A 14,271-nucleotide genomic window follows, 5' to 3' on the forward strand; every position below is an offset into this window, starting at 1 on the left:
ATATGCTAGAAACCGTGTTGTTATTATCATTTGTAAAGTTTGTAAGTCGAAGATTATCGCTAAACGATAATCATCTTTTTATTGTCTAAAGCTTGTAACAAAAATAACGGTTGTGGTTTGTAATGTATAATATATGCAGTTTCTTTTAAAAAATGTCGCATATAGAGGTCAATACCTCGCAATGAAATCATACGTTATCTAACACGTTCTATTGGTTAAGGACGGGTTATGACAAAATAGCAGGTTTACAGAGGTAGGTTAAGGTGGGCGAGGTTCAGAAAGTTGCCATTGCTGACGAGTTAAAAGACTACAAGAAGCGTTGTGAGGTGTTGAAGTCTGATTACTCTCAAGTTGTTTCTCAGGTTATTCCTCATGCTTGTCAGCAATTACTGAAAAGTGCAGATTTTGGGTGACTTTTTGGTAATGTGGTGTTAGCTTCTAAAGTTCAGGTCAGGTCTGATCTGATAAGGGATTTGGCATTTAAGGGGATCGTGCAGACAGGCAATGGTTGACTCTGCTTTTGATGAGCTTGAGCAAGCTGATTTTGATTATGTCAAGACCATTTCAGCCAAGATTGATGCCCAGTCTGGTGAGCTTTTGAAGACTGTCGCTACCGTTGTGCCTGTTGTTCAAGAAGATGATGAAGAAACTCTCCTTGATGCTCCTGAGGCTATGGGGGAATCTGGAAAAGTTGATGCCCCTGTTAATTAGTTAGTGTTTGTAATCGTTTAAAACAATTATCTTTTGTGTTTGGCCTAGGTGCCTGGGTTTTATTGCCCTTTTGAACAATGGTCATGTATGACATAACTCTTAGTTCGTTTAATTTTAGCATGCTTTTTATTATGTGTTACCATGGATTTTTATCCTGCTTGGATGGGTAAAAACTCTCTACCTTGCAGGATGGTGTTGCAGTGATCACTTTTAAGGAAAACTTGTTTCCTTACATCGAGTGTGTTGAAGCATAGTCTGCTTCGTTGCTCGGTATAGTGTGGATTATGACAGGGTTATCTTTCCTGCTATCATTTTTCTCACATAATGCTCTGTATGGAGTTTTAATTTCGTCAAGACATTAATTTATCAAAAGTAGTTGAGAAACTCATTAAGTCTCGTGTAGGAAGTTTATAGACTTCAACTACTAATAGTGCATCTTTCAACTACATGTTACAAAATAAAAAGTACAAGACTTCTAATGATAAAAATTTTTGAGGTTGGTTGCATTCCATGCCCTTGGTATTGGTTTACCACCCGATGTTTCCAGCTTGTAGGAGCCTTTTCCCAACACTTGTGCAATCACATAGGGGCCTTCCCAATTTGGTCCCAATTTTCCTTCGTATTCTACCTTGCTTGCACTGTTTAACCTTAAGACATATTCTCCTACTTTAAAGGTTAAGGGCTTTACTCTCTTGTTGTAGTAGCCTTCAATCATTTGTTTGTATGAGGCCTCCCGAATCACAGCTGCTTCTCTTCTTTCTTCAAGCAGATCCAAATTAACTCGAAGGTTTACTTCATTGCTTTCATTGTTTGCTGTTCTTTCTGTTAACACCTGTATTTTTGCGGGAAGGACGACTTCTGTTCCATATGCAAGGCTGTACGGGGTTTCACCGTTGCTTTGTTTTGGAGTTGTTCTATGTGCCCACATGTGACGATCGCTCCAAATCCATATGGACGAACACGTCATTCATTGATTTCATTGCGAGGTATTTGACCTCTATATGATACATTTTGTAAACATTGCATTCTTTTGAAAAGGCACACCATAAATGAATATTTAAATCAAAGGTTTTCGACATCTGATGATTTCTACATATAGACAATCACCATAAATAATAGTTTACAATAGTATTTCCGTTGACAATGCAGTCAAAATAAGATACATGGTGATGATTTGGTGAATGCAACGTCTCCTTGAAAAATATGTCATGTAAGACTCCATGCACATAGCTTGTTTAACATCTAAGCAAACAGCGGAAGACTTCTAGGAAACCTGAGAATAAACATGCTAACAAGTGTCAACACAAAGGTTGGTGAGTTCATAGTTTTAATGTTGCGCATAATCTGTATATAAAGGTGGATCACAAGATTTCAGTTGTTCAATCCAGAAACGTTTATCAAAATATTCTACGAAATTGAGCACCCTGGTAACTAAACTTAACGTATATATAATTTGTACCCTTTGTATAATCATCTTAATAATACACGCAAACCAACGTGTACGCTTATCAAATAGCATACGTCCATTAAAAGGCTAGCGCTCTAGCTCGGACGGGGATATCAAGCCCTATGGATCCATATACTACTACTCGCGCCCACCAGTTCTTATAACTGGCAGTTAACAGTTACCAAAGCTAAGGGATTTTCGGTTCAAACTCAGTGTAGAATTTAGTATGTACTTGTATCCATTGCGTTTAAAATAAAGTGCATGTATTCTCAGCCCAAAAATATATATTGCAAAAGCAATTAAAAGGGGATCAATGAAACTCACCTTAGCAGCATATAAAGTCGTTCACCAAAATGTGACCGAAACACGGATTACCAAATAACCGTAGATCTCAACGTATCAATATTGAGATTCAATTTTGTAGGATAGTACGTAGAAGTAACGAAGATGATAAACACTAGGTTTGATTCACAAATATACCCCCGAACATTACCCATAACCTCCTTGGCAATAACCCATAATTTCCTTAGCTTTAACTCGCTCGAAAACTTGTTTTGAATTTATTCGAGCAAAACCTCGTCGTAGTATTTTATGTGTACTACTAATAATAAGAATAATATTAATAATAATAAGATTTAATATTAATAATATTCTTAATAATAATAATAATAATAATAATAATAATAATAATAATAATAATAATAATAATAATAATAATATAATAAGTAAATAAATACGGACTAATGGAATGAATCAGAAACAGATATGCTCGAGCTTTTATAGGTGTGGCCTGAATTCAGACCCCATGTGATCGCATGGTTCTGAAGGCCATTTGCCATGCGATCGCATGGCCCGTTTTTCCAGCTCACAAATTTTTGTAATTTAGCTCGTCGACATAATTTATTATAATATATATATATATATATATTTAATTTATATAATTAATTATATATTATATTAAATTCACATGCATCGTTGACTTTTAATTTTTGTTCCGATAAGTCGTACGTTGTCACTCGACTTATGTCCCGATTTCGATTTTTCGAATGCCCTTTCGTACGCTGAGAAAACTACTACTTTTCGATTCGTGAATCGTTCCTTTGTCAAAATATAGTCTTAAATCATCCATAAACTATACCACTCGAGGTATAACTTATACATTTGAGTGTTTTGGTCATTTACTTCTATAAATCATCGTCTCGCTATTTGTTACTATTTGTTAATATATAATACATCAATTTTTACTGTAGCAATTCACTGTAGCAAGTCAATTTCACTGTAGCAAATAGTGATTTTCGAAAGCATTTTGGGTACTGTAGCAATTTGAAAATACTATAGCAAATTAGTGTTTTACTGGTTCATCTTAAATGCTTTAGTTAACTTATCTAAATATCAATCGAATCAATAAACAAATGTTACTATCGTTTACTAAATAACTTGAAATTATATATATGTATATATCTTTTTAATATACATAAATCAGTTTTTAAATACACATTGCAAGTTATTTATGAATAATTAATATTCCAATTTATATATATATATATATATATATATATATATATATATATATTTTTTCAAATAGATGTTCATGAATCGTTAGTCAATAGTCAAAGGTTAACCGAATATATAACATTAGTTCAAAAATTTTGAGAATCAATATTACAGACTTTGCTTATCGTGTCGGAAATGTTAATCATACAAAGATTAAGTTTAAATTTGATCAGAAATTTCCGGGTCATCACACCATAGCACCAAGGGAAGTTCATCGACCCACCCCTTTCTGCATTTACCCAAGCGCTTCTCTATTCCTTTGATTATGTCTCGGTTTGTCACCTCTACCTGTCCATTACCTTGGGGATGATATACCGAGGTGAAGCTTTGCTGGATTTTCAATTGTTCGCGGAATTTTGGGAATATTCCTTCTGCGAATTGTTTCCCATTGTCTGAGACTATTTCCTAGAGGACTCCGAACCTACATACAATGTGTTCCCAGACAAATTTCTCTGTCTGCTTACCAGTGATTGTTGCTAACGGTTTTGCTTCGGCCTATTTGGTGAAGTAATCGATTGCTACAAGTAGGAATCTGGGGCTTCCTGGTGTATCACTGATGGGTCCGACTATGTCTATTCCCCATTTTATAAACGGCCACTCAGATGTGACAGAGATTAGCTCTTGCTTGGGTAGCCTTGGGACATTTGCGTGGATTTGACAAGACTCACAAGTTTGCAGTATCATCGTGGTGTCATGGTGCATCGTAGGCCAATAGTATCCTAGTCTCATGATTTTGGCTACCACTGACCTTGGACCCGCATGTAAACCACATATCCCTTCGTGCATCTCTTGGATGATGATAGTTGCCTGCTTTGGCCCCACACGTCGAAGCCATAGGGTAAGAAAGGATATTTGATATAATGCTCCGTTCATTATTTTGTACGAAGGTGCCTTTATCCTTATCTTCCTTGCTTCATTTCTATCCTCTGGTAGCTTCCCTGATTCGAGATATGCCTGTAGTGGAGTCATCCATGTCACCTCATCTTCTTGTATGAGGTCATTAACTTCTTCCTCTAAGATTGATTTCTTTTCTAGCACCTCCACCAAGACTTCTTTTGCCAGGTGTTCAAATGCCAACGAAGCAAGTTTGCTCAGTGCGTCTGCCTTTTTGTTTTGACTTCTTCAAACATGCTCTATATCAAAACTTTTGAAGCTTTCGACCAGTTCTTTTGCTTTTGACAAGTATTGTTGAATGGTGGGTTGTTTTTCTTCAAATGTACCCTTGATCTGGTTGCACACTAGCTGTGAGTCGACGAAGGCTCGGAGGTGAAGAATTTTTAATTCTTTTGCCATTCTCAGCCCTGCTAGTAGAGCTTCGTACTCTGCTTCGTTGTTGGTTGTGTCAAATTCGAAACGAAGTACATAAGTGAACTCTTTTCCTTTCGAATTTACTAGCATTAAACCCGCACCTGATCCATCGAAACTTGATGCACCGTCGGTGTACAACTTCCACTCTTCATTTTCGATCTTTGGGGTGATGACTTAGGTTGAGTTCTTCGTGTCTTCTTCATTCACACTATCTGTTTCGGTGATGAAATCTGCTAGGACTTGTCCTTTGATTGCATGCCTGACTCGGAACTCGATGTCATGTTCTCCTAACTCAATGGCCCATTTGGCCATTCTCCCCGATTTTTCCGGTTTCGAGAGCACTTGCGTGATTGGTTTGTTGGTAAGCACCACTATCTGATGTGCTTGGAAGTACCTTCGAAGTTTTCTAGCTGTGTGGACGAGTGCTAGGGTGAGCTTTTCTAGCTCTGGATAGTTTAGTTCAGCTCCTTGAAGTACTCGGCTAACGAAGTATATTGGTACTTGTGTTCTTTCTTGCTCGGTAACCAATACTGTGCTGATGCACTCTTTCAAAGCAGCCAGGTATATGAAGAGTGTTTCACCTACTTCGGGTGAGGTTAAGGTAGGGAGTTTGGAGATGTATTCCTTCATTTCAACGAATGCCTTCTCCGCTTCTTCGTTCCAGACGATTTTCTTTTTTCCTAAGCATCCCTTTAGAATTTTGAAAAGGGGGAGTTGTTTCTCTGCTCTTCTTGATACGAATCTGCTGAGCGACGCTAGCTTCCGATTTAGGCTCTGCATGTCTTTCATGGTTGCTGGAGTCTGAAGCTGCTTTAATTTGTCCACCTTTTCTGGATTTGCCTGGATCCCCTTTCTGGTGATGTAATACCCGAGGAATTTTCCTTCTTCCACGCCGAAGGAACATTTCTTCGGGTTAAGCTTCATGTTTATGGCCCGGAGCTTATCAAAAGTTTCTTGGATATCCTCTATTAAATTTTCCTCCTTCCGACTTTTGATTACCATGTCATCTACATAGGCCTCCAGATTTCTTTCCAGCTGATTATGAAAGGCTTTGTCAACCAACCTTTGATAAGTTGCCCCTGCGTTTTTTAGACCAAAGGGCATCTTTTGATAACAATAGATTCCCTTGCTGGTGAAGAAAGATGTTTTTTCTTCGTCCTCTTTAGCCATTTTGATTTGATGGTATCCTTTGTAAGCGTCCAGGAAGCTTTTGTACCGGTATCCGGTGAGGGATTCGATTTTCCAGTCGATTTCGGGCAGAGGGTAGCAATCCTTGGGACAGGCTTTGTTGATGTTGGTGAAATCGACGCACATTCTCCATCCTCCATCTGATTTTTTCACCATCACAGGATTAGCAACCCATGAAGGGTAGTTTGCTTCGCGAATTATTCCTGCTCTTAACAAACCTTCTACTTCCTCACAAGCTGCTTCATCCCTCTCTGGTGCTAAATTTCGCTTTTTCTGATGCACTGGTTCGAGGTGTTTATATTCATTGAGTCGATGCTCCGTTACGAAGGGCGACCCTTGTACGTTGATGGTTCATGGTATCCCAGTCATGTCACTATTCTCCCAAGCAAATACATCCACATTGGCTTGAAGTAACTTCCGTAGCTTTTGCTTGGTGGAGGCTGGCAAGTTTTTCCCTATGCTAATCTGTTGATCTTGAAACATCGGTTTTACTGATATCTTTTCTACTTGGGGATCTTCCTCTGAGGCTTCTAGGATACACTCGGTTGGCTCCTTCATTGTTTCCTTTATGGCTAAGATTACCTTGTTTCTATCATATGTTGATGCGAGGGTGCCGATTCCTTCGTGGGTATGGAATTTGACCATTTGATGGACCGTGGATACGATTATGCCCATCCTTTTCATAGCTACCCTCCCAAGCAGGATGTTGTGTGGGGAGTTTGCTCGAACTACCACGAAATCAAGGGTTTCTGTTCTTGTCAGTGGTGGTTCCCCTATTGTGAAGTCAAGATCAATTTCTTCGATGGGCCAACATCTTTCTCCGGAGAACCCAACCAAGGGTGCTCTTGGGGAACCTAACCGTGTTCTGATAGCGGGACATAACCTTTCGAAGCAATGTTCGTACATTACGTCACAAGCACTTCCACTGTCGAGGTATATCTTTCGTACCTCTCTATTAAAGATCTTTCCGTTTATGGTGACCGGTAGGTCCGAAGGACATATGGTATCGAGGGCTGGGAATGACACTTCACTCCATTCTCTGGTGATACGGCATCTCTCTCTTTTCTTGTAGGGCTGGTATGAATCTATGGCTAGGATTGCATTTTCTGCTTCTTGCCTCGTATCCTCCATTTTCTTTTCCTGTATTCTCTCTTTCTTAGGTTCCCGAATTCCCTTTATGAGATGGGACAGTTTGCCCGACCTTACAGCCTCATCGATGGCTGTTTTGAGGTGGAAACATTCGTCTGTATCATGCCCAAAATCGTTGTGGAAGTCACAAAATTTGGTCATGTCCCTATTTCTTCCTCTGTTGGACATTTTTCCCGGGGCTTTGAACTTGTTGGCAGCTTTTTCTGTTGCTAGGATTTCCTTAGGAGTTTTCATTAACGCTCTCAAGATCCCAGCTCCGGTTTCCCTTCGATAAGGGTGGAACCTCCCCCTATCCTCTTTCCAACCACGTCTGTCTTTCCTTTTTTCCGACTTCTCCTTTCGTTTACTCATGGAGGTGTCGTCTAGGACGAAGTTACTGGCTGTCTCCTTAGCATCCAACCATACATATGCCTTTTCTAACAAAGCTTCGTAAGTGTTCGGTAGGTCTCAGCTAAGGTGTTCAATGAGAGGCCTGACCCTAGATCCGTAGAGTAACCCCGAAATTCTTTGGGATTCTGGTAGGTTGGGAATTTGCTGTGTTTCGTTGGTATACCTAGCAAGAAAGGCCCTAGATCCTTCGCTATCCTTTTGCTTTATCCCATGGGCAGCCACATGATTCTTCTTGTGTCGTTTTTGCTGACTAAACTTAGACCTAATTTGTCATTTTAGGTCATCGAAGCTAGCTACGGAGTCTTTTGGTAGGGAGTCAAACCAAACCCTAGCGTCTCCCTTTAACATGTAAGAGAATGCATGGCATGCTATGGGTATGTCCCATTTGGCCATTCGTGCTGCCCCCTCGAATATATTAAGGAAATCATCCGGATCATCTTTTCCTTCGTAATAAATTAAATGCAAAGGTATCTTCATCCCATCGGGGAATGCACAGTTTTGGATGTAGGGCACGAACAGAGTTTTTTGGTTTATCCAGAAGTTACTGTTGGATGTGTTGGAGGGTGGTACTTGGTGGCCTTGGGTGTAACATATTCCCCCTGGGTTAGAAGGATATATCCAGGTGGTGTTCAGCTGTTGCGGTGGTTGGTTCCAACTTTGGAAATAGGCATGGTTGGTCACTGGTGGTACTGAAGCATTTGGTTGGTTGCCTGCAGGAGATATCTCTACACATGGTATGTTTGGGGTGACATGGGGATTTCCTTGGCCCCACATATATTGGTTGGGTTATCCGAAGCTACCCCAACTCGGGTGAGGTGGTGGTATATGTATATTTGGCGCTTGAGGTGTTAGGTGTGATGACCCGGGAATTTCTGACCAAATTTAAACTTAATCTTATATGATCTCGACACGATAAGCAAAGTCTATTAAACTGAGTCTCATAATGTTTGAACTATTTTCATGAATACATTTGACTTTGACTATTCCCGATGATTCATGAACCTTTGTTGTAAATAAAGATGTTTATATATTATATAAATAAAAATAAGTATATATATATATATATATATATATATATATATATATATATATATAATATTTTGAATTAGTAAATTATATTATATTTAATTGAAAACTAAAATGTAAAATAATACTTAGAATAAATTAGCTATTGTTAAAATAAATAGATAGTATTATATTAAATTACAAGTTTGAATATAATTGATATATTAATATTATTATCATTACTCTCATTATTATTATCATTGTTAACATTAATATTGATATTTGTATTAGTAATACTATTACTTTTAATGTAAAATATAGGTATATATAAAATGTGATATGTTTAAGTTGTATTATTGATATTATTATTAATGTTATAATTATCATTAATGATATTAATATTATTATCACAAGTATCATTATTAGTATCAATAATAAAATTATTATTATCATTTTTATTATTATTATTATTATTAATTAAATTATTAAAGATTTTCAATTTCATATTATTAATTATCATTTATCATGCTAGTCTATTATCAAAAATATATTTTTTTGTAATATTATTAATTATTAGTATTATTATTAATATTATCAATATATTTGTTAATTATCAAAAACTCATGAATTATATGTACATATACATAGATATATATAAATGAATATATATATATAATATATGATTAAGTATATATATACAGCTAGTTATATATATATATATATATATATATATATATATATATATATATATATATATATATATATATATATATATATATATATATATATATATATATATATATATATATATATATAACCCAATTATACACATATATATACAGGAAAATACGTATTATATTTTGCATCACTATCTTCCTGTTTAATCTGTCTCCTTGATTGAATACTACCATTGATTTATTCATATTACGGGACAAAATCTGTTAGGGGTTTGAATCAACTTTTATTTTTATTTACTTATCTGTTTCTGATTAATAATACTGGTCAACTGTATCTCATAATAAACGATCAGTACATATTACAAGAGAGTAGTTCCAATTCCCTTTTATTATCATTATCAGGTACCAATCACCAACACCCTTCACAGCCCCTAATTAAACGAAATAAAATAAATAAATAAATAAATAAACACAGATCCTGCCCTGTCGTGCTTCATTTTTTTTTTGAAAAATTCGATTTCTTATGATACTTCAAAAACTAAAAATGTGGTTGTGTTAGGAATCAGTCTTTCAATCATTCTGAAAATTATTAGGTTCCAATTCTTTTTAATGTTTGAGAATTTTGGAGTCAAAGATTTTGTTTAAAAAGTCAAACGTGATGTTCATCACAAAATTTGAGTTCAGGATTATATTTTAAGTACAATTGACGCTTCAGAAAGTTTCCAGTAATGATTTACTATCTATTTCATATTATAAATTCTATCTAAAAGTGTCTACATCTTAAAAACACGATTTGGGTTTTTGAAGTTCATATCGAGCTGCCACTGCTATTTATTTTTTTTTTACTATTTTAATTATTTCAAACATTCAAACCTGGGTCGTTTCTGTTTAGTTATGAATCTAAAACAAATGCTTTGTGTTAATTGTATGCTTGATTGATTTCCTGGTCGAATTAATTTAAAGAAGAAGGAGAGAAAAGAAACAGAAATATAATATGGGTTATATATTCACGGGTTGATATATAAAAAGAAAAACTGAGATAGAGGAACGGTTAGGAGTTTATACGGGTGAGCGAGTGGTCTCGGGTTCGATTCTTGGCATGGGTAGTTTTTTGTTTAAAGCTTAATTAATGAGGTAGCCTATTTTTCTTTCATTTATTATTATTATTATTATTATTATTATTATTATTATTATTATTATTATTATTATTATTATTATTATTATTATTATTATTATTGTTATTGTTCTATTATTATTAGTACTAATATTATTATTATTGTTATTATCATGATTAATGTTATTAATATTAGAAATATAGTTATTAGTATTATGATCATTATTATTATTTTTACTAATAATAAAACATATTTAGTATTATGATTATTGATATGATCCTTAAGTATTAATATTAAGTATTATTAGTTTTAATATTACTATTATAATGAAATATAATATATCTCTCATTAATATTAGTATTATCATCACAATTGTAATTATTATTATCATTATTATTATAAATCTGATAGGTATTACTGATGTCATTATTATTAATGATTGTTATTGTTATTAGTATAAATATTATACTTATTATTATTATTATTATCACCAATAGTTGTGTTATTATTATTACTTTTATGATTAGGATTACTAATATTAAAATAATACAAGTTATCATTATTTTAGTATTAGTATTACTTTTATAACTATTAGTATAATTAGTATTATTATTAAACAAAAGTATCGTTGTTAACAATATCATTAGTATTATTAATATTATCATTTTAATAAAGTTATCATTAATATTAGTAGTAAATCTGTAATATCAAAACTATCATTTTTAGACAAATAAATATTTTGTACACAAAACATATTATTTACATATATATTAATATTCTATATATAAATCATATTAACATTACATATATAAAAACTTACATACAATAAATTATATATTTTCAATATAATGCTAAATATATATAGATATCAAAATACTATATTAATCACTTTAAATACATATACAACATAAATATATACAACATATAATTTAAGATATAATGTAAAGTATTTTTTTTTTTTTTTTTTTTTGAAATCTAGTATAAATCTTATATAACTACAAAATTTGTTTAAATAATATATATTAATAAATGATATTTTGAGATTTCAATTACATGTTTTAATATATATAATTGATATAGGTTCGTGAATCCGAGGCCAACCCTGCATTGTTCAGTTGTTCAATATCGTTATATGTATTTTTACTACAAAATACAGTAGTGTGAGTTTCATTACTCCCTTTTTAAATGCTTTTGCAATATATATTTTTGGGACTGAGAATACATGCGCTGCTTTTATAAATGTTTTACGAAACAGACACAAGTAATCGAAACTACATTATATGGTTGAATTATCGAAATCGAATATGCCCCTTTTATTAAGTCTGGTAATCTAAGAATTAGGGAACAGACACCCTAATTGATGCGAATCCTAAAGATAGATCTATTGGCTCCAACAAGCCCCATCCAAAATGACGGATGCTTTAGTACTTCGAAATTTATATCATGTCCGAAGGAGGATCCCGGAATGATGGGGATATTCTTATATGCATCTTGTTAATGTCAGTTACCAGGTGTTCAATCCATATGAATGATATTTTTGTCTCTATGCATGGGACGTATATTTATGAGAAACGAAAATCTTGTGGTCTATTAAAATGATAGAAATGAATGTTTATGATAAACTAATGAACTCACCAACCTTTTGGTTGACACTTGAAAGCATGTTTATTCTCAGGTATGAAAGAAATCTTCCGCTGTGCATTTGCTCATCTTAGAGATATTACTTGAAGTCATTCATGGCATATTTCGAAAGACGTTGCATTCGAGTCGTTGAGTTCATCAAGATTATTATTAACTCGTTGATAGTTTGATATTTTATGAAATGGGGTGCATGCCTGTCAACTTTCGATGTAATGAAAGTTTGTCTTTTAAAAAAACTAATGCAATGTTTGTAAAATGTATCATATAGAGGTCAAGTACCTCGCGATGTAATCAATTATTGTGAATCGTTTATAATCGATATGGACTTCGTTCAGATGGATTAGGACGGGTCATGAAAGTTGGTATCAGAGCGGTGGTCTTAGCGAACCAGGTCTGCATTAGTGTGTCTAACTGATAAGTCGATAGGATGCATTAGTGAGTCTGGACTTCGACCGTGTCTGCATGTCAAAAGTTTTGCTTATCACTTCTAGTCAGAAATTATCTACTTATCATTCTTAGGTAATTACATGCTTATCATTCTTAGTCTAGACATGTCTTACTGCCTCTATTGCATAGACAGTGTATAGATAAATTCATATCTTAGCGTATCTGTTATTGTTACCTTTGCCTGACAGCTTCCGTAGATTTCTCCGTAACTTATCGGATTTTAGTATAATATATGCATATGTAAATTATGTATTGCAGGGTACTAATCTACATCCTATAATCTATTTCTTATCGAAAATCCTTCATCTGATCGTACGAGTTGAATCCCTCAACCAGTTCGAATTCCTCGGATTCCGACAGCTTTTTCGATATGGAGTTTCACCTAAGCTCCGAAAGCAGTGTCACCAGAATGAATCAACCAATCATCCATCCCCAATTCATCTGATGAGTTCGTAGTCAACTTAATCATTGGAGACAAAAAGAAGGTGATCCTTTCCATCAACCAAATTCACCTCTTGGCGGTGAACCTAAAGCACTTACCGGCGAACCTGTTCGAGATACTATTGAAATGTCCCGTTCTTATTGATTAAAAACGTTCCATATTAATTGATTTCGTTGCGAGGTTTTGACCTCTATATGAGACGTTTTTCAAAGACTGCATTCATTTTAAAACAAACTATAACCTTTATTTCATCAATAAAGGTTTAAAAAGCTTTACGTAGATTATCAAATAATGATAATCTAAAATATCCTGTTTACACACGACCATTACATAATGGTTTACAATACAAATATGTTACAACAAAATAAGTTTCTTGAATGCAGTTTTTACACAATATCATACAAGCATGGACTCCAAATCTCGTCCTTATTTAAGTATGCGATAGCGGAAGCTCTTAATAATCACCTGAGAATAAACATGCTTAAAACGTCAACAAAAATGTTGGTGAGTTATAGGTTTAACCTATATATTTCAAATCATAATAATAGACCACAAGATTTCATATTTCAATACACATCCCATACATAGAGATAAAAATCATTCATATGGTGAACACCTGGTAACCGACATTAACAAGATGCATATATAAGAATATTCCCATCATTCCGGGACACCCTTCGGATATGATATAAATTTCGAAGTACTAAAGCATCCAGTACTTTGGAAGGGGTTTGTTAGGCCCAATAGATCTATCTTTAGGATTCGCGTCAATTAGGGTGTCTGTTCCCTAATTCTTAGATTATCAGTCTTAATAAAAAGGGGCATATTCGATTTCGATAATTCAACCATAGAATGTAGTTTCACGTACTTGTGTCTATTTTGTAAATCATTTATAAAACCTGCATGTATTCTCATCCCAAAAATATTAGATTTTAAAAGTGGGACTATAACTCACTTTCACAAATTTTTACTTCGTTGGAAAGTAAGACTTGGCCACTGGTTGATTCACGAACCTATAAAAATATATACATATATATCAAATTATGTTCAAAATATATTTACAACACTTTTAATATATTTTGATGTTTTAAGTTTATTAAGTCAGCTGTCCTCGTTAGTAACCTACAACTAGTTGTCCACAGTTAGATGTACAGAAATAAATCGATAAATATTATCTTGAATCAATCCACGACCCAG

The 14,271-nt window shown here is 34.2% G+C and overlaps 1 protein-coding gene across 1 annotated transcript; it reads right to left on the reverse strand.

Annotated features, from left to right (window-relative positions):
* Nucleotides 1–1,186: 1,186 nt before the first annotated feature.
* On the reverse strand, nt 1,187–1,639 carry LOC139900935 (uncharacterized). Its single transcript, XM_071883682.1, has one exon. The coding sequence runs from the start codon at nt 1,637–1,639 to the stop codon at nt 1,187–1,189; it is 453 nt and encodes a 150-aa protein (XP_071739783.1).
* Nucleotides 1,640–14,271: the final 12,632 nt, after the last annotated feature.

Source organism: Rutidosis leptorrhynchoides, chromosome 3 (assembly GCF_046630445.1).
Source record: "Rutidosis leptorrhynchoides isolate AG116_Rl617_1_P2 chromosome 3, CSIRO_AGI_Rlap_v1, whole genome shotgun sequence".
Classification (NCBI taxonomy): domain Eukaryota; kingdom Viridiplantae; phylum Streptophyta; class Magnoliopsida; order Asterales; family Asteraceae; genus Rutidosis; species Rutidosis leptorrhynchoides.